Consider the following 20,656-nt stretch of genomic DNA (forward strand, 5'->3'; position numbering starts at 1 on the left):
CGCTCCGCTTCTCCCCCGTTCACAAAACCTTCCTGCTTTATAACTGTATAAAGACCAGATCTGGTCAAACACCTCGGAGAAGAGCTGTGTTTGAAACGTGTGTGTGTTTGTGTGTGTGTGTGTGTGTGTGTGTGTGTGCGCGTGTGTGTGTGTGTGTGTGTGTGTGTGTGTGTGTGTGTGTGTGTGTGTGTGTGTGTGCGCGTGTGTGTGTGTGTGTGTGTGTGTGTGTGTGTGTCCTGCAGGTTCTTCCTGATGTGCTACATGTTCGTGAACTTGGCCTGTGCTCTGCAGACCCTGCTTAGGACCCCCAACTGGAGACCTCGCTTCAAGTTCTACCACTGGTCAGTTCATCATCTCCCGGGGCCAAACCGGGGGTCTGGACCTGTCTGGTCTGGACCTGTCTGGTCTGGACCCGTCTGGTCTGGACCCGTCTGGTTTGGACCCGTCTGGTCTGGACCCGTCTGGTCTGGTCTGGTCCAGTCCGGTCTGGTCTGGACCCGTCTGGTCTAGACCGATCTGGTTTGGACCCGTCTGGTCTGGACCGGTCTGGTCTGGACCTGGTCTGGTCTGGACCAATCTGGTCTGGACCGGTCTGGTCTCGACCCATCTGGTCTGGTCTTGTCTGGTCCAGTCCGGTCTGGTCTGGACGTGTCTGGTCTGGACCCGTCCGGTCTGGACCCATCTGGTCTGGACGTGTCTGGTCTGGACCCGTCCGGTCTGGACCCTTCTGGTCTGGACCGATCTGGTCTGGACCTGGCCTGGGTCTCTGACGGTCCTGGTCTCTCTGCAGGGCTCTGTCCTTCCTGGGGATGAGCTTGTGTCTCACCCTCATGTTCATCTGCTCCTGGTACTACGCCATCGTCGCCATGGTGATCGCTGGCTCCATCTACAAATACATCGAGTTCGCAGGGTGAGTGGAGCGTGTGTGTGTATATGTGTGTGTATATGTTTGTGTGGTGTGTGTGTGTGTGTGTGTGTGTGTGTGTGTGTGTGTGTATATGTTTGTGTGTGTGTGTATATGTTTGTGTGTGTGTGTATATGTTTGTGTGTGTGTGTGTGTGTGTGTGTGTGTGTATATGTTTGTGTGTGTGTGTATATGTGTGTGTGTGTGTGTGTGTGTGTGTATATGTTTGTGTGTGTGTGTGTGTGTGTGTGTGTGCTGTTTTAAAATCTTTTGTTTGGGAGTAAAAGAGAAATATAGTGTTATTTGTTCTCCTGGTCTCGTTAGTCCTGTAGACCACTTTACTGGAGACATGCAACCAGGGCTGTAGTACTGTAGTAGTAGTAGTAGTACTGTAGTAGTACTGTAGTAGTAGTAGTGTAGCTGTAGTACTGTAGTAGTAGTAGTAGTAGTACTGTAGTAGTAGTAGTACTGTAGTAGTACTGTAGTAGTAGTAGTAGTGTAGCTGTAGTACTGTAGTAGTAGTAGTAGTAGTACTGTAGTAGTAGTAGTACTGTAGTAGTAGTAGTAGTGTAGCTGTAGTACTGTAGTAGTAGTAGTAGTAGTACTGTAGTAGTAGTACTGTAGTAGTAGTAGTAGTAGAAGTGTAGCTGTAGTACTGTAGTAGTAGTAGTAGTAGTACTGTAGTAGTAGTAGTACTGTAGTAGTAGTAGTAGTGTAGCTGTAGTACTGTAGTAGTAGTAGTAGTAGTACTGTAGTAGTAGTAGTACTGTAGTAGTAGTAGTAGTAGAAGTGTAGCTGTAGTACTGTAGTAGTACTGTAGTAGTAGTAGTAGAAGTGTAGCTGTAGTACTGTCGCTGTGATGTCACGTTTACGTTTAGCAGCTGATCTTTAATTAAATGTCGTCTGAAAGAGACGATCTGTTTCAGTGCTGACTGTAAAACTAGTGTTCATGTTGTAATCCAGGAATATTGATTTGTGTGTGTGTGTGTGTGTGTGTGTGTGTGTTCCACAGTGCGGAGAAGGAGTGGGGTGACGGGATCCGAGGTCTGTCTCTGAGTGCGGCGCGTTACGCTCTGATGCGGCTGGAAGAAGGACCGCCACACACCAAGAACTGGAGGTACACACACACACACACACACACACATATACATGCATACACACACACACACACACACACATATACATGCATACATACACACACACACACACAGTTAACACCATTCTAGTGTGATATTAACACGTCAACCGTTCACACTGTTCCTCTCCTTCCCGACGACCTCGTTCTCCTACTTTTCTGTCCTCACGCATCGACCCCCTCCAGGCCTCAGCTGCTGACGCTGGTGAGCACCGACGCCGAGCAGAACGTGGAGCAGCCTCGTCTGCTGTCGCTGACCAACCAGCTGAAGGCGGGGAAAGGTCTGACCATCGTGGGAACGGCTCTGGAGGGAACGTACCTGGAGAACCACGAGCAGTCGCAGCGGGCCGAGCAGGTACGGAGAGTACAGTTAGCGACATTTTCTCGGAATATTGCCGGCTCTGTGTTTTTTTTCCTACAGTGACCCTGATACGACAAACAACAACAAAACAAGTACAACGGTACTTGTTTTGTTGTTGTTTGTTGTAGAAATAAATATGCAAAAACCCAGCCACGAAGTTGTCTGGATATTCTCTGTCTTGCCTTTTCCAGGCGCTGCGTAAACTGATGGAGACGGAGAAGGTGAAGGGCTTCTCTCAGGTGACCGTGTCCTCGAACCTGCGGGACGCCACCTCCCACCTCCTCCAGGCCAGCGGGCTGGGAGGCCTGAAGCACAACGCCGTGCTGGTGTCCTGGCCACGCAACTGGAGGCAGGGAGACGAGCACCAGACCTGGAGGAACTTTGTTGGTGGGTTCATTCACACATTATCCAAAAAGCAAATCCTCTTCAGCCACGAACTGCGGGTTTCAGGTGCTTTTTATGTCCATGTCTGATCCGAAGCATCTCATCCAGACAAAATCCCCTCCAGCTCCACCTCATCAGCAATCCGCTGGAAAGAAAACCTCCAGAATAAGCAAGGGAAGGACCTTTGACCGGTATTAGTTGTCAAGGCTTGCCATCGAGGGTTTAGATACATCAAGAAAGGAAATCCAAAACACCGTAACACTGAAAATAGTGATCATAGTTCAATAACGGATCCTGTAATGGTGTTTTCTCTCACGCTCTGCCCCCCGTACGTCTTCATCCTGCAGAGCTGGTCAGAGAAACCACCTCCGCTCACCTGGCTCTGCTCGTCCCCAAGAACATCGCCGCCTTCCCGTCCAACGGCGAGCGCTTCACCGAGGGTCACATCGACGTGTGGTGGATCGTCCACGACGGCGGCATGCTGATGCTGCTGCCCTTCCTCCTCCGCCAGCACAAGGTACACAGTTCATACTGAGGGAAGCAAAGGTGCAGTACAAACACGTCAACGAGGAAAGCTTCTAGATTCTGGGATGTAGTTCAAAATGCAGTTTTAATACTTTGAGAAAGTCGTTTCTGTAGACAAGTTTTTCATGGTTCTGAACAGACAAGATCTGCCAAAGAAAAACAGTCACAGAACTATTATGTGGGGATTCTTCAGCAGCAGGTTGTTTTTTGCTGCTCAGGTTTGGAGGAAGTGCAAGATGCGCATCTTCACCGTGGCCCAGTTGGACGACAACAGCATCCAGATGAAGAAAGACCTGACCACCTTCCTGTATCACCTCCGTATCGACGCCATGGTGGAAGTCGTAGAAATGGTGAGTTTTCTCAAGACTATTTATGTAAGAAACAGATCTGTACGTTGTCGTGGGACGATATGAACATTTCATATCACGATTATCTGGACCTTCCATTCTGGAGATACACCAGGAGGAACACCTTCTCACCCCAACTAGTTACTGACGCTTGTTTCAAGCACATCCCATCCAGGATCCAGCAGAGAGCGAGGAGCATCGTACCTGAGGGATTAGACAATAGATATGACCTGTGATTTCCTTTCCTCACAGCATGACAGCGACATCTCCGCCTACACCTACGAGAAGACCCTGGTGATGGAACAACGGTCACAGATGCTCAAACAGATCAACCTGACCAAGACCGAGCGAGAGAGAGAGGTAGGAACGCCCCGACGTAGACATGACATGACTCAACGGGTCGACCCGCCATGACTCGGCGGGATTTGATTGACACCACGTGACACAATAAGCCCCTCCGGACAAAGGCGTGTCTACGGTTTAAATCCTAGCGGTGGGACGCCGTCGCCCCCCTCGCATCTACAGCTGCTTTGCTTCTGTGCATCGCTGCAGGACGGCGTTTTGACAGATGTGGAAAATAAAAGATATTGATCTCAGTGTTGCACTATTATCAGCTCCTCCTTCTTTGGTGATATTGCCTCGGTTCTCCACGTCACTCCGTCCTTTGCGTTGCTTCCTCTGTAGATCCAGAGTATCACCGATTCGTCCCGCGGGTCGATCCGCCGCAAGAACCCGGCTGCCGTGACGACCCAGCTGAGTGTGACGGAGGAGCCGGTGGCGGCGGGCAAGGAGGAGAAGCCTGAGGAGGAGGTAAGACGCCGGCCGACCTCAGGTTTAGGTGTCAAGCTTATTTGTAAGAATCAAACTGGAATAGTTTGACATTTTGGGAGACACTGTGGAAGGTAAACTCTGGCTGGGATTTCATTGATATTGATAAAATCCTTAATCACAATTCTCTTCCCCCCCTCTCTCAAACACATGTGGCTCTCTGTGACTTTGACCCGCATTCCCCCCGTTACCACCTCGACTCGTGACTCTCGACCTTCCATGTTAACGTACACGTGACTCTGCATCCGTCCCCCCCCCCCACACCGCTTCCTCCCGTCCGTCTCATAGTCAAAGTCGGCCTCTTCCCCTGTGTCCCCCCCCGTCCAGGTCCAGCTCATCCACGACAACACCACCCCAGCCAGCCCCGCCACCCCGGCCACCCCGCTGACCCCGGCCGAGGGGGCCCAGAGCCCCGGGGAGCAGGTCCAGATGACCTGGACCGAGAAGTGTGACGGCGAGCCGGCCAAGCCGCCCGGCGCCGCCACTCCGGAGGGCATCAAAGACATCTTCAACATGAAGCCGTGAGTCTTTTGTTTGCATGGACCAGGTAGACTAACTAACCTGATTCCCGGCTCAGTGGTGATAACTGTGTTTCTCTTCTTGCCGCGCTGCAGTGAGTGGGAGAACCTGTAAGTACCGAAGTCCTCATGAACCTCATTCAGTCCATTCACATCCCATCATCCCATCGGCCCACATGAGCAGATGAAGATGGAGTACTCGTGTGTGTGTGAATGAAGCGGCTCCGTGTTCACCTAAATGCATCCCTAATAACACCATCACATCATCGGCGTATCGTCTGACCTCCCTTTCCCCCCGTGGCTTCGTCTCCACTCAGGAACCAGTCCAACGTGCGGCGCATGCACACGGCACTCCGGCTGAATGAGGTCATCATCAAAAAGTCCTCCGAGGCCAAGCTGGTCCTCCTCAACATGCCGGGGCCGCCCAAGAACCGGACAGGTGACGAGAACTGTATCCTTCAGCCGGGACAGAAGTAGGTTCACCGACGGCGGAGTGTTTAGAGACGCCGCTGACTCATTCTCATAAAATATGAATACAAAGCTGGAGGCGTAAAATGCAGTTGAGTGAATCTGTATTTAGTGGAAGTCTTCTTTTTTTATCTGAAAGCTATCCTCGGGAAACTACCACATAAATATATATTAGATCGTGTCCAGAATATAAAAGTCAAACTAAGACTACATTCCATGAGCCGTTGATATACTGACCCACATAAGTAGAAGACTTTCAGGAAATAAACATCGAAAAAGATGCAAACTTGTTTCCTTCTCCAGGAATTAAGTCGTTTTTTGTGTTTTAAGCGATAAACGGTCCTTTAGCCCACTGCATTTCAAGTCGATTATTAATATTGAGAATTGATAAACAATTTCATAGCCGGGCTAATCAATATTTCTTCATCTTGTACAGGTAAATGCAAACAGTGAGTCTTAAAGCAACAGTTTGACAAAAGGCTTTCTTGCAGACAGATGAGCAGATCGATGTGGCTAAGCTAAGCTAACTGTCCTGACTCTACATAGTCTTCTCATCTGACTCTAATGGTGCGTTCACACCAAAACACGGGAGGAGAGTCTCAACGCTGATTGGCTTTCACACCAATTTTTTCAACAGAGTATATTTCCACATTTCCCAAAATTTCCATAATTCGCACTCACTTTGTATTGAATAGCTCCAAGCAAAAAATGTGCTTTGCATTTGTTGTGAACGCACCTTTTAAGTGAGAAAACCGAACTTGTTCCTTGAGTTTTGAGTCCTCTGGGTCCGAACCACGATTCACGATTCTGTGGGTTTTTATCGTACGTACTGCTGCTAGCTTCTTTAACACTTCCCTTCCAAGACATGGAGTTCCTCGAGGTCCTCACCGACGGTCTCAACCGGGTCCTCCTGGTCCGCGGAGGCGGCCGTGAGGTCATCACTATCTACTCCTGAGAGAGCAGCCCCCCTCCCTCCCTCCCCCCCCCAACCTCCCTTCCCCCGGCCCTCCCCTGGCCCTCCTCCGGCCCTGCGCTGGCGTCCCCGTTTGCTCCCGCTTCATCATCACGTCGCTTTGTCGTTTATTTCTGTGAGATCGCCGTCTTGCGTCCGACCGGCGGCTCGCCGGCGGCTGCTTCCTCCATCCTCGTCAGCGAGCTCCTCTTCCTGTTACGCTTCGTCTTCACTCGAACCCGAAACAGACTTTTTTTTTTTTCTTCTTTCCTTCGCTCGTCTGTAATTAATCTGTCTGGCGTCGAGTCGCTTGGCGTGCGGCTCGTTAGTGCACATGCATGTTAGTGTCTCCGTTTGAATCCCTGACGATCCTTAGAAATGTTTTTTTTTTTTGGTTGTTTTTTCAAATACAAGTGTGACACAGCAGCTGAAATGAGTGTAGGATCGTCTGGTGGCTCCCCCTGGTGGTGTGGTGTTGATGGGACTCCTCCAGCTCCAGACGCCGGTCTTCGTTGGGGGGGGGTCTTACCTTTCAAGGACTCTACCTGCGGGCCGGGGACCACCAGTGCTCAGTACTGTGACCTTCACATCGGTATTCGGAGAAGAAAGGGGAATCGAACCCGCGGTGTTCTCTTTAACGTGATCGCTCCTCAGCATGGCGTCCGTGTGTTTCTACTCGCCCATCGCCGTCTTTCTACCCGTCCTCCTTTCTTAGTGGCTCCTCGTCCCCGTGGCCACTGTTTGTGCCAAAAACAACAACGACAACAACGACAAGGCTAGCTTCGTTTGTAGAGATTGATGCGTAATTAAAACTGTGAATCGTGCGTTTCCCCACCAGGACCGCGGCGTGGGGGGGGGGAGGTTTATCATCGCCAGCAGCTCGACCTTTGACCTTCGTGTGTAAATAATGTTGAAAAGCTCTGACGCGTTGTTCAGTATGACTGTGGTATTTTTGTGACATACTTTAAAAAAAGCTTCTAGTGGAGAGAAAACGCTCCTCGTCTGAGAGGACGCTGTTTAAAACAAAAAAATATTTATCTATTTATTTATTTATTTATTTATTGGATGGCATAGGCTCCTGTCACTATGGTAACCGTCATTGTAACCTCGCACCTGCACTGTGCAAACGAGACATTTTTTGATGAATTCATCAAAATTGCATTAAAATAGTGAAACACACACACACACAAAATGACTAAATGTTATTTTTTCATCTAGAGAACAAATATGTATTTACGTTTATAGACAAAAGTTACACATATTGGTGAGCTAGTCGTCGTTTTGATCGTCACTTCAAAGATATATATCGTCGTTTTTTTGTTCTTTTAATTTAGATTTACATTAAATGTGCCATATCAAAGTATTTTTCAAAGAGAAACAAATTGTACCGATTTTGAATTTGAGAGAAAATGAAAACGAGAGAGGGCGACGGCTCGTGTCGTCCGGCAGACTGAACTCTATGCAGTAGAATCTCCGACCCGACGTTTTATAAGATTCCAGCCGCACTCGGCCCGACCGACGGGTGAGCCAATCAGATTTAGGATTTAAAAAAGAAAAGAAAAGTGCATCTTGGGAAGGAATGTGCAATAGTTGAAATCCGGACTCATGTGATCATGTTATTTATTTTTTTACACATATATTTTGTATATGTAGATTTCGTAAGTCTTTAAAAACAGAAAAACCGGGGAAAAAAAGAATCATCTCACTCTGACCAAGGACAGCTGTCACTTTACTTTTTCATTTTATTTTCACAAACAAAACTGTTTTTGGTCATTTTGCACTTGTAGTAGAAATATGAATATAAATAAATAAATGCGTATATATATAAACAGTATATACAACTATAGGGAAGCAGAACAAAAGTTAGTTTCTAGAAGTATTTACAAACAAGTATTAAATGTTTTTAGTGTTGCCTGAATGTCGGACCATACGTTGTGAATGCTGCTAGTATCAATAGATTTATTTGTACTGTAAATAGAGGTGAGTGACGCAACATTAAGATGAGATTAAAGGGTATAGACATACATATCAGTGGTGGGAGATGTGGAACCAGACGAGGCTGCGCCTGCAAACCGGAGATCTCTGGACGGGAAAAACCGTGATGCAATATTACACCGAGGGCAAAATCCTCCACCCTTTTATTCTCTTTTTAAAAACAAGAAGCTCTCGTGATTATTACCACCTTTAATCCCATAACAACCGATTTTAATATATTCATTTACTTGAAAGAAACGTAATCACCAAAAAAATATATTTAAATATGAATATTTATCTGCTAAACGTTAAAAAAAAACATTCAAAGACGTCTTCTCACAAACATTTTCTTTTAAATAACTCCGAGTTCGTTTAACGTTCACGTGGGTTTTTTGTTTTTTTAAACGCGGCCATTTTGGGATTGTTTCCACGACGACGTCGCCTGCATCAACTGAGCCTTTTAAAAAAATCTAAAGAAAAGATATATGATGTTTATTGGAGAAGTTTATCGGAAAACGAGTTTATTTATCGAATTATAAATGTTTTATAATTGCTGTCTGCATGCTACTATGTGGCAATATTTGTTTTAGTGGTTTCTATAGTGATGACTTACATGTTCACGGTGCAGAACGGGCTTTTAAAAAAACACGAGTTCCAGACGGCTAGACCTTGAAAACAAGTCTTTTGCAAAAAATAAAAAAGTATGAGTTCACTATATTGTTACTTGTTATATTTCAATCTTGCTCAAAATAGTCTTATGTAACGTAATAGAGGAGGTTTTTAGTTTTTTGCGTTTTTTTGCGTATGGATGGGCCCTGAGAATGGGTCATTACACCCCTTTTATTTTGTAAATATCTAATCACCTGAAGAGAAGACACTGTAACCCGAGTGTTGTCTTTCTGTCGTACGCTGTTCGATCACTGTGGACTAAAGAGTTCTGTAAGATTATGTGCAATATTGTTCTGGTTCGCTTTTTTCATTTCAAACAGTTTGTGTTATTTATTCTCCATGAACAACTGGAGGACTCACATGTGTCCATCGGGTCTGGGTCTGGGTCTGGGTCCGGGTCCTTCAGACCAGAACCACTCACAGGCTGAGACAGCACAGCACTTTTCACCGATGGATCGAGGAGGAGCGACCTCTGGTGGCACACGAGTGTATTACAGCCCGCCGTGGAGGTCTGGACAGCTCAGACTTCACGTGTTTGATTCCCACCATCGTGCTGATGATGATGATGATGATGCAGAGACATCAAACCTGCTGATTATGTTTTTTTTTCTTGGACATTTTTTTCCGCATGCATCACATTCTTTCCTTTTCTCTTGCCAAACTTCTTTTATCAACAACAAAAAAAAGAATACTAGTTAACTGTTACATTTATAGTGCTTGTCACTCAAATCTGTGAGGTGAGCCTTTCCCAGAATACCCCTCCCCCCCCCACATCCACCCCAGCTCTGTATTTTAAATGTGATTGCAGTATAATTCTGAAAAATGATCAAAGAATATAAAACTTGCGCTTCCAATTCTGGCACTGGCTCTGCTTGGACGACGCACGACGGGTCGACTTAGAAACCAGCACGCCCCCCTCCCCCCCTCTCTCCCCCATCACTGATCCAAGGTCAGATCCTTCACCTGCACAACTGTAGCATGAGACACACTCGCCGGTGATCATTACTCAGTCTCCATCCTTTAAATGGATACCAAGGGCTCTGAAACACATCTGTTACCGGGTTGAGGAGGCTGAAAACACACTGAAACCCAATCCCAGATCACGGCAGAGAGGGCACACACACACACACACACACACACACACACACACACACAGTCGGTAGCCGGGATAAGACGGTGCACCCCCGGGTGTATTAGACCAGTCTGGTGTTCACATTCCAGTCGACCTCCGGAGGAGCGAGAGCGTCCGCGGGGTGCAAGCGGAGCCAGGTCCAGTCATGTCCTGTAACTCGGTGCATGCATGCCATTACCCTGAACAAGGTGTATTCAAACTATATTGGGTGTTTGTGGTATCAAAGTATTTTGTTTATAAACCTTTTTCTTTCCAGTAGTATGATTTTGTTTGTTTCTCTTTTCTTTAGGACTGGCCAATCATTGTATCCAAGATGATTATTATTATTATTACAGTACACAAATTATATTTTTGAATGGTAGATTTGTTGACGAGGTCTTTTCATTGTGTCAAATATTACCTGCAGATAAACTGAGTACCAAAGTATATATTTCAGTTGACTACATAAATGATGGTGTGCAAATGTGTCTCCGGTGAATCGGACGAGGAACGCCGCTTTACTCTCGTTTAATAACGATAAATATGTTATTGATGTGTGTGCCAAAGTAGGAGGAGCATCCTGCAGATCAATCAGTTTGATGGAAGTTTACCCTCGTTTCAGTCAATAACTAGTTATATTCAGGATATTAGTTACTAATGTCGACGTTCAGAAAACCTTTAGTCAACATTTTGGGAAAATCCAAACTTTATTGATTATATTTAAATGATATTTGTATTTATTATATTTAAATGATATTTAGCACCCAGACTGAAAACTGACAGAAATCAGCAAATTAAAAATAAACTTCTGGATAATCGCTTCATCACTTTTTCTCTTTTAGAAATTTGTGTGAAATTGTCTTAATTAGCATATTAATTATTATTATTATGGCCCCAAAAAAAGTAGTTCTTATGATGTCACGGTGACCTTTGACCACCAAACTCTCGAGGAGAAGACGTTTTTATAATATTGGTTATCGTTTATAAAGATGGTAGCAGATTTCCAGTCTTTGTGCTAAGCTACGTGAGCCAGCTGCAGATTTCAACCATCTTCTAATTTCATTATTTAAACACTAAACTATTTATTGAAGAGTAAAAGCGTGTCTGGTTTAGTTCACCGGGTCGTGGGAACATTTTGTATGGATGCTTGACAGATGTAATGTAGATATAGATGATATATATACAGCATACACACAAAGACACACCTGTATCAAATCTCCGTGATATCAAATGTTTGTTTTTTTCTCCCCCCATTCAGAACGGTTCATTACTCTTCCTTGATACTGTGCTAGTCTTCTGGTAAAGCGTAGTGTGTTTCCTTTCAGTTCTGTGGGAGTGTGTGTGTGTGTGTGTACATGTGCACCTGTAACTGCTGGGGGGAGGGGAGGGGGAGGTGGGAGGGGCTACGTGTAAATAAATCAAATACAGTTAGTGTGGAGGTGGTTTTTTGTGTCAGTGTAAGTTAAATATTCTAAAATTTAAAAAAACAACATATTATTCTCTATTGTGTTTCATGGTACATTTAAAAGGAGAAAAAAAAAAGAGGAAAAAGTAGTTTTATCTTTACATTTCAAATGCTTATATATCTCTATGGCTTCTGGCGATACCCGTTCCATTTTATAGATTTGTCAGCACAAAATGCAATAAACCAATACCATTTTATTACAGCAATTGTGTCTGGAGTTTTTAATCGTGTTTTGTGTTTGACAATGAAAATGTTACAAAAAAAAAAAAACTATAAAAACACAACGACGTTGATGATGATGGTTGGAACTGAACTCAGGAGTCCATCACGAACCTAAATATGTTCTTCACACATGCAACTCTGCCAAGACCTTCTGGCTAATAATCCAAAATGCAGACCACGTTAGGGAGTCTGACATCACGTCATCAAATTAGGATTAAATCAACACAACACTCAGTTGTTAATAATAATAATAAAAAAAGGATTAAAAGCTTTTACAAAACATCCAACCATACAATCTACCTACACAGCTGGTGAGTTCACTGCACAGAGCTTCACAGAGGGGGGGTCAGTAATGTCGGGGGTACATGGACATGGGCGGGGCCTGGCCCATGTTGGGGGGCGGCTGCTGGGCGCCGGCGGGGCTCACCAGGTGGTTCAGAGACGGTCCGCTCTGGATCAGGGTGTCCAGCGCTTTCTGCACACTCGGGTTGTCAAAGTTGATCCCCGATGTGGAGGACGGGGGTCTCTGGACCCCCGCCGAGACCTGCATGCGGCCCGGCGGGGCGCCGTAACCCTGGGTTAACACGGGAGACGGGCTCGGCATGGCCGGGCGCGGCGCATTCTGGGAAGGGGGCGGGCCGAGGGAGGCGGGGAGGGCTCCGACGCCCGACGCCACCCCGCTGCCGCTGTTGAACAGGCTGAGGATCTTGGCCTGCAGCTCCTGCTGGTGGTTGGGGTTGGCCGAGGCCCCGGGGCCCGCCGGCAGGCCCAGGTGGCTGGACTGGGGCGGGGCCAGAGCCGAGTGGGACGGCGGCAGGACGGCGGCGGAGGTCGGGATCTCGTGGTGGACCGACGCAGGGGCCGCACCGTGAACTCCAGCTGTGAGGTCAAAGGTTAACTTTTAATTGGCTGATGTGCAGACTACAGGCAAAGCTTTAATTTGTCAACAAACAATTAAATCATAATTCTACCATGGGAGGACATTCACGAGGCCATGTTAACACATCCATACCGAGTGTTCTCATTCATTGTGAATCTGAGCCGATGATGACAGAATGTAATGGATGAAATCTGATCCCAGGCCTTTTTAAAGGGATCTCTCAGGCCCAGAACTAGAGTACGGTTTTAATCACAGTCACAATATTTTAACCAGCCCTTCCTCCTCACCTGTCAGCGGGTCGGCGGTGGTTCGTAGCAGTCGGGCTCGTTTGTCCTTCAGGTAAGCCATCAGACTATCCATTTCATCTGGAGTTACAAATCTACCCGGCAACCACAGAGGAGAGATACAGTTCATTCTTATTTTCACCAACGCTGCCTGAGAAACTAAAGCATGTCAACCAACAGGAGCTGTGAAAGCTACCGAACCTGTTCTCAGACAGCAGCGTGATGGCGGTGAGCACGGAGACAGGGTGGCTTTCTCTGTCCGGCTCCCTCAGCAACACGTCGTCCGCCATCTTGGCAGCCTTTCTGGCGATCTCCTCGCGCTCCTTCTCCCGGTTCTCAACTTTGTAGGTGTCATAGTTGTGTGCGACGAGCATCATGGCGTCCTGCATCGGCATGTTTCGATGCTCTGCGGGTCAAAAACAACAAAAAGATGAAGACGTCTTTGAAACGCTGTCGTTCTTCTTTCTGGAGGGGCCGAAGCGAGCCGAGCGAAGCCAGCCGAGCGGCCGTGTTACCTTGCGGCGTGCCGAACAAGATGTTGACGGTGCAGGACCTGTGGACCTGGTGCTGCTGGGTGATGATGATGGCGAAGGGGGTGCGGGCTCGGCCGACATCCTCCAGGGCCTGAGTTAGTGACACCTCCGTGTTGAGGAAGATCAGATCCACCACCATGCCCAGGTCCCGGACTTTTCTCCCGACCGTCTCCGCATACTCCCTACAGTTGTTTATGAAGCAAAGTATACACACACACACACACACAGACACAGAGACACACACACAGACACACACACACACACGGGAGCGATATGAAATAAAAACATGCAGCGTAGCGGTGGAACGTGTACACATGACCGGACAGTGGACTTACTTTTGCACTTTGTTGACGACGATGACGGAGCAGTCGACGGGCCGGTCGGTGTCGTAGCGCCGCTGCAGCTCTTCATAGTACTGCCGGTACAGCTCGTTACGCCGGCGCTCTTCTGGCCGGGCGCGGTCGTCTACAGCCGAGGAGACGGTGGAGGCGGGGCCTGGACGGTCACACAGGTGCACAAGGTCAATACAATTCTAAATGCTTCTTCTTCTTCAGTGAATTCCTGGTACAACTGACTTGGAAATGTGCGTTAGTTATTATAAGTAGACATTTTCAACTTAAAATAAGTGGGTTTGTTGGTTAGAGGACCTCCATTGCGTCTCACATGTATATTGTTATCACAAGTGTGGCATGCCACTGTAACACACGTACCCTCGGGGTCACGGCGTCCGTTCCAGGGGTCCCTGTACGGGTCCCTGTAGGGATCCTCCTTCCTCCGGTAATAGTCTTCTGCAGCGCTGCCACTCCGGTAGAACCGGTCATACTCGTCTCTGCTGTGTGGAAACATCGCAGGTTCAGACAAAACTCAATCAAAAATACAACTTCATGCTGAACTTGCAATTGAGGAGCGTCAGGAGTCACCTGTATGTAGGATCCCGCTGGTCTTTGTCTCTGCTCTCAGAGGTACGGTACCGGTAATCGTGGTCACGAGAGTGTCCTCCCGGCCTCGGCTCTCTGCCTGGGTCCCGACCAGGGTCCCGACCCGGGTCTCGAGCCGGGTCCCGACCCGGGTCCCTCCCATCGCGGCTCTCCCGAGCCTCGCGTCCAGCATCGCGGCCCTCCCGAGACTCCCGTCCAGCATCGCGGCTGTCCCGAGACTCGCGCCCGTAGACCGGAGACCGGGACCGAGGCCGGGGCTCCTTGCTGTCCCCGTAGCCGCCGTAAGGGGCTCTGAGAGAAAAGTCACCAATTAGTGCGAGGAAGGTTGAGTCCAGGCGGTCTATGAAATACTACAACAGGGTCAGCTTGTCCAGGACGGGCGAGGACAGGCCTACAGGTGGTGTTAAAACTTAAATGTGTTTATTCAACGGTTTTATTCACAGACCGGGATCAGAGCAACAGGAAGCAGCCGTCGTGCTCGCAAAAAGGGAACTAGCACAAATTCAATCCAGGAGGCGATCCCCGACAAACGTCAACAACGGCGTTTTGAAGTCCAGCGACCCGCGGTCGAGTCGGCGACCGCTCGAGGTTCCCGGACCGTGAATCCAGCTTACGTACCCACGGCTGGCTTATGTTACGCCTTTAGTATTTGCTTGGTTTGTTTTGTTCTTCAGTTAGCCTCGTTCCCATCGTGCAAATGTGGGTTTGCAAAAAAATCATAGAATGCACCTTTGATTAAAATTCTAGAGAACAGTAGAGGTCTAGTAGACTGGAGCTCCTAGAAGTGAAGAGATGTTGAGTGGCGTTTGAACCTTTCATGTTAAGAAGAGGTGGATGTTTGCTCGCTCTTCTGTTAGTCAGGCTTAGCAACATTTCATAATTACAGGATGTTCTATTGTTTGCTCTGGCAGCATTTCAACAAACAGTTTCACTTCAGGGAGGTTCTCTTGGAAGTGTCCTCTTTACAATTTGACCCCGTCTTCTTCCAATATTTAGCATTTGTTTCTGGGGACGATATTAATATTATTTCCAACGATGCTCAACTGAAAACTGAGTTACAACTTCAATATAAAATGTCCTTTTAGAATATTGTGATATTCTTCTTGTGGGTGTGAACGTGTCCGAGCCCCAAAATCACCCCGAGCACTAAACTTGGGTGATGTGCTGGATGCTTTGTGGTGTCATGTATCTAGTTCGTTAAAAGGCCATGTGACGGGACATGAACCTGCTCAATAGCAGCGGGGCAGGGCGGGACTCGCACTACCAACCTTCACCCGGAGAGCTGCGTATTCTGGCTACGAGACGGGATGCAGGACAAAACCACACAAGCGTTGGAGACAAAGACACTTTAACTTACATTCATGTGGCCATTTTCTTTATTTCAACACATCTTGAAAAGGTTAATTTAGGGTGAAATGTTTGTCCCTCATATGAACATCACAACCCCGTCTTCCATTAAGGACTTCACCACCGGTGGGAATGACCGCTTTGGTTTTTGATTTACACCTAAGTGGTGATTGTAGTTCTTCAACACCATGTCACGTTACTTTACCTTCGTGGAGGGCTCTGCTGGGATTGAGGTTTAGCTTGCCGTCGCTCCACTGCCATATTTACATCTGAAAATAAATCAATCCAAACGTTGAACATAACAGTGACATGTTAATCAGTTTTCTCTTTTTCACGCAGAATGGAGTGGCCGCGTCAGTACTTCCACGATCCAAATGAAAATGAGCTCCGATATCCAGAGATTGACAATCCAAAATGCAGCAAAAAAATCGAGATGCCCAAATGTGTTGAACTGAGTTCAAGACGAACTGAAATGAAGGGAGTTCTTTTTCTACGCTAAAGCTTGAACGTGTAACTTGAAATTTTGCTTTAAGAAACGACCAAATCCGCAAAGTGTTGGACGTCCTGACGCGTTTGAATCCACGTTGAAGAAAATTCAGACAGTGTTGCAAATAAAACAAGAGATTCAGGCTTTGCCAGAATTTAATAATGTACTTATTTATTTTGCTTTGTTTTGCCAATGATGTAAACAGAGCTACAAAAGGGGGAAAAGGTTGAAGAAGAAATAATCAGCACGGCTAAATCTGATTTCTGATGAGTGGCCGAGCCGGAGCGACGTCTGTAAGAGAAACGGCCGGCACTGTTGGACTACACGGCGACGTGTTGCGCTACGCTGGCACGCCGCTACGCCGGTATTATATAGTATTGCAGGATCTTCTGTATAAAAGGGGCCTTAGAGAGAAACAGTGGAATGTGTTAAACATTGCTTTGCCAATAAAATAGAAAGTTAAGTTTCATCTCTTAAATTGTATTGCTTAATAAACAATGATTTTAGAAATCTTTAAATAAAAAGAAACTAAAAGAGCTTCAAAGAGACCCTGTGATCGCTAATCAGCTTAATATGCTGCGTTCACAACAATACGCAGAGTCATTGCAGACAAAAATCAATGCAATGTCGCGACGATGCAAAATATGCATATTCCCATGGGTTTAAAGATTTCAAACAGAGTGGGAATTTGTGACAATGTGTGGAGAAACAAAGACTTTCAGCATCGAGTCGTGATGTTGCTGAATCAGAACAAAATGAATATTGTATCCGTGTGGTTTAATTAATCCAGAGAGCAGATGAGTCTGTGTGTGAGAACCAGAGACATATTTATGCCTTGATCACGTGATTTTGAGTGTTGATGGAGCAGCTACACGTACAGCCGAGCACCGATCGATCCGAGATCAGAAAACAAGCTTTTTAAAAAGTCGTTTGTTTCTGTCTCGCCGACGTAACAAACCTGCTGCTGTCAAACCGGCACCTGAACGCCTCACATCCCCTCTGCGTTTGGTGTGAACACAGCATCAGCATCGTTACGGAGGATTTTATTTACTGGCTGCGATGTCTCATCTTTAACTAGCTTTCATATACAGCCTTTAACCACAGAAAGAAATAAGGGTTATGTGTTAATGCATATTGTTTTTTCACCAAATCCACAAAAACAAGGATTAACACTCAAACACGCCCAGGCAAAAGGTTTTCTCTCTCTCACACACACACACACACACTTAATCTTTACTTTGTGTCTTTGCTTGATGAACACCAATAGAAACCTTTCCTCTTGAGCCAGACAATCACACCCACTGCAGTTAAAGCTTACCTATTTTATAACCTTTATATATTCGACCCTTTTGGGCCAACTTTGCAGCTTCAGCTTCCTCAACACGTTCAAATTGTACAAATCCAAACCCACGAAACATGGACACGCCTGGAAGAGGAACAATTTAAGTGGGAAAGACGTGAGATCATTTGTGAAGAACATTTTTGGATACCTACCCACTGAAAAGGTTATCAGTAGGGACATCATTACGAATTTTACATGCTCGCATTTCAATGGGTAAAAAAACGTCGCTGGATGCTACCAGACATGATTCAAACTGTCATGAATTGTGTTTTACTGACCGATTATCTTCCCGTATGGGCTGAACATTTCATCCAAATCCTTCTTTTCCATGTCGGAAGTCGGCAAATTCCCAACAAAAATCCGTCTCTCCAAATCTCTGGGATCATTACTGCTGCAGGAGCGTGAAAACCGTCCCGGAGATGTGCTGTGGCTTCTTCGGCGAGACATGGCTCATTCAAAAGGGGGGTTCAATTCTTCGTGACTCTCGAATGCTTGAAAAAGTTTGGTTCGTTTTTCTAATCAGCGTCTTTAAATTGCCGTCCAAAGTCCTGAAACATGTCAGTGAGTTAAGAGAGGGGATAAAACGTGTTGGAAGGATGGAAAGTTTTAAGCAGTTGCAAAAGTTGCAGATCAAAAAAATGTATATATATCACATCAAAAGTTCAGACAATGAAATGCATTTAGATTTTTTTAAACGGAGCGCAAAAAAATAGTGCCATTTAAATCGCAAACACTTCGGAAACCTTTTTGAATGCGTCGTTGCATTTCTCGGGCTTGTATTAGATTTTTAACGCTGCAGTGGATCTTCTTACGCATGTGGACGCGGTTAAAGAGTGGCTTTAAGTCGATGGTGAAAACATGCATCTCACTTTCACGATGAGCAACGCGAGGCGGCGAACAGTCGGTGCAAAATGAAAATGGCGACGTTAAACAGCAGTTGTGAAAGCAAGTGGAGCAATGGTATTTTTTTATTATTAAACTCTGCCTAGTTAAAATAGACTCTTGGCGATAAATTGTTACGATCCCAGAGTCAGACATTCAAAATGTTCCATGATTTAAAAAAAAAAAAAAAAAAAAAAAAGGTACAATGCGTAGGTTTTCTTGTTTGCAGTTTGGAAAACAAACTATGAAAGTTGGCCCCGACTCAGCGAAGGTTACGGTGCTCCCCATATTCACTTTCGGTATCCACCGTTTCCGTAGCAACCTCTTGGAAGCATGTGGGCAATCGGCCAACCTTGCCCCGAGGTTTTTTTTTTTTTTCGCCCGATAACGTCCCAAAGACGACAAGATTTAGAGAAGAGAAAATACAGGTGGGGTTCCAGAAAATGGTTAGGCTTAAGCAACGTGGTCGAGAGAGCTTGAGTGTGGTTTGGTAAGAACAACGAGGCCCATTCAGTCTGTACGTGTTCACGCAATACAAAATCGCAAAAATGCAAAATACAGCATTTGTTCGAATCACCTTCTTCTGTTGAAATGGTGAAAACATCTTGAGGAAAATCGCACTGATGAAATGAAGTCGTGGGCGTGTTACGATCACCTTGAAAATGCCAGAACGCAAATGTTTTCTTTTGTTTCCGTCGTTTTATAAAGTCTTCAGGACACGATGTCTTTTTTTTTTGCCAACGTGGGAAAATGCTTTGATTTCAGCAAAATGAGAACCTCTTCGATGTTTTCAGTCCGGACATGCATACGATACAATACTGATATAAGAAAGTGAAAGCACTTGTGTTACATTGCATTTATGGTTGGTTGGTTATTTACGTAATACTTTTTAGGAAGCAGCCCGTTACATACCTTAACTTGAACCTGGATGGCCTGGATTCTGTGTCCACATAATTTAAAAACCTGAAAGGGTTGTGTGTCTGAAAGGGATGAAAAAATAAATAAATAACCACTTAACAGCTTAGGAAATAAATCACTTCAAATACTTTGTTATTTTGTGGATGTACATTGATTACTGTCTCACTAGGGATATGGCGATGTGGGATGTTATTGTGGTTCATGATGAAAATCACAATAATGCAATCAATAATAGGGACAATCGTAAATAATAAACCACGGCTGGTTTTAAAGGTCACTGTGAAATCTGACAAAAATATAAACCGTTTTACAGAAAGGCTTCTTTCTAAAGTAACCTCTTTTTACAGACTACATGCTATAATCATAAGAATATACGTATACCCTTTCATCAGTATGAGATCATTCTGAAGAAAAAAATAATTACTACATTTTTGGGGGGATGGGGGGCTCCAGCCCCCTCTACAACAGGCCTAACAACGTCCCTGCCTTTGGCATCAACTGCGAGTGGTCGAACGACGCGCGTGCGGTTGTCGGCGGGCAGGACGGAGAGCGCTCGCGCCGGCTAATGGCGGTCCTCCGTACCGTCGGGTCGTAGGAACCCGATAAAACGGCTTCACTTCGGGGGTGGTGCTGTTTTTAAACACTCACCGTAACATCGCTGCGTTTATTACGCCGTCACAACCTGGCGCGTTAGCAGCTCACGTAGTTACGTAGTAACAACACATACATTAGGTTAGCTGCTGGCTAGCTACTTAGTTAGCATCGCTACCTGGCCACATCTCACACGGCGAGCTCCGCGGAAACACCGCCGAATACGGGGGAGGTGAACGCTTTCACCGCGCCTGTGGTTTTAATTTGTATCATTACACACAGCAGAGCAGCTCGACTCACCTTCAACGTATCTTATTGATCTCTGGTTCGACGCTCAGGGCCACGCACCGAGCTGTTCACTTCTCACAAAGCCGCTCTTCGTCTTCTTCTTCTACTTTACGGCAGCTGGCTCTTCTTCTTCTTCTTTTAAGGCCACAGCCACAGACATCGCCCCCTGCTGGTTAATTGTAACTTCTTATATCATTTTCTTGTGCCCATTTATGCCAATGTTATGACACACGATACTGTGATGTTGTAATGATGTTTTCATGTTAACTAAAATAAGCTGTGTCATGTCATTGTTGTGGGTTA

At 46.1% G+C, this 20,656-nt stretch overlaps 2 protein-coding genes across 7 annotated transcripts in view; one reads left to right on the forward strand and one right to left on the reverse strand.

The window, feature by feature from the left end:
• Positions 1-10,945, forward strand: part of slc12a5a (solute carrier family 12 member 5a) — an 80,867-nt gene extending 69,922 nt beyond the window's left edge. The window contains exons 14-26 of one of the 2 annotated variants that reach the window (XM_084035894.1): positions 243-341; positions 791-910; positions 1,917-2,021; positions 2,226-2,394; positions 2,592-2,787; positions 3,132-3,301; positions 3,528-3,659; positions 3,909-4,016; positions 4,341-4,466; positions 4,773-5,005; positions 5,099-5,113; positions 5,320-5,453; positions 6,334-10,945. In XM_084035894.1, coding sequence (XP_083892020.1) covers positions 243-341; positions 791-910; positions 1,917-2,021; positions 2,226-2,394; positions 2,592-2,787; positions 3,132-3,301; positions 3,528-3,659; positions 3,909-4,016; positions 4,341-4,466; positions 4,773-5,005; positions 5,099-5,113; positions 5,320-5,453; positions 6,334-6,425 — 1,699 coding nt within the window. In that variant the 3' untranslated portion in view covers positions 6,426-10,945. The remainder of the gene's footprint in view (positions 1-242; positions 342-790; positions 911-1,916; positions 2,022-2,225; positions 2,395-2,591; positions 2,788-3,131; positions 3,302-3,527; positions 3,660-3,908; positions 4,017-4,340; positions 4,467-4,772; positions 5,006-5,098; positions 5,114-5,319; positions 5,454-6,333) is intronic. The other variant, XM_084035895.1, reaches the window with a different exon arrangement.
• A 478-nt stretch (positions 10,946-11,423) lies between these two features.
• On the reverse strand, positions 11,424-20,477 carry ncoa5 (nuclear receptor coactivator 5). 5 transcript variants are annotated; one of them, XM_084036008.1, is made up of 12 exons: positions 20,366-20,477; positions 19,469-19,536; positions 17,953-18,222; positions 17,651-17,758; positions 16,051-16,114; positions 14,481-14,789; positions 14,271-14,389; positions 13,896-14,055; positions 13,543-13,745; positions 13,229-13,433; positions 13,031-13,122; positions 11,424-12,742 (listed from the first exon to the last, which is right to left on the reverse strand). In XM_084036008.1, the coding sequence occupies exons 3-12, from the start codon at positions 18,119-18,121 to the stop codon at positions 12,210-12,212; spliced, it is 1,962 nt and encodes a 653-aa protein (XP_083892134.1). In that variant the 5' UTR covers positions 18,122-18,222; positions 19,469-19,536; positions 20,366-20,477; the 3' UTR covers positions 11,424-12,209. The 5 variants fall into 5 exon arrangements, with proteins under 5 accessions (XP_083892134.1, XP_083892133.1, XP_083892132.1 ...); XM_084036007.1 differs by having other exon boundaries at positions 13,543-13,742; positions 14,271-14,392; XM_084036006.1 differs by having other exon boundaries at positions 14,271-14,392.
• Positions 20,478-20,656: the final 179 nt, after the last annotated feature.

Source organism: Eutrigla gurnardus (assembly GCF_963514095.1).
Source record: "Eutrigla gurnardus genome assembly, chromosome: 2".
Classification (NCBI taxonomy): Eukaryota; Metazoa; Chordata; class Actinopteri; order Perciformes; family Triglidae; genus Eutrigla; species Eutrigla gurnardus.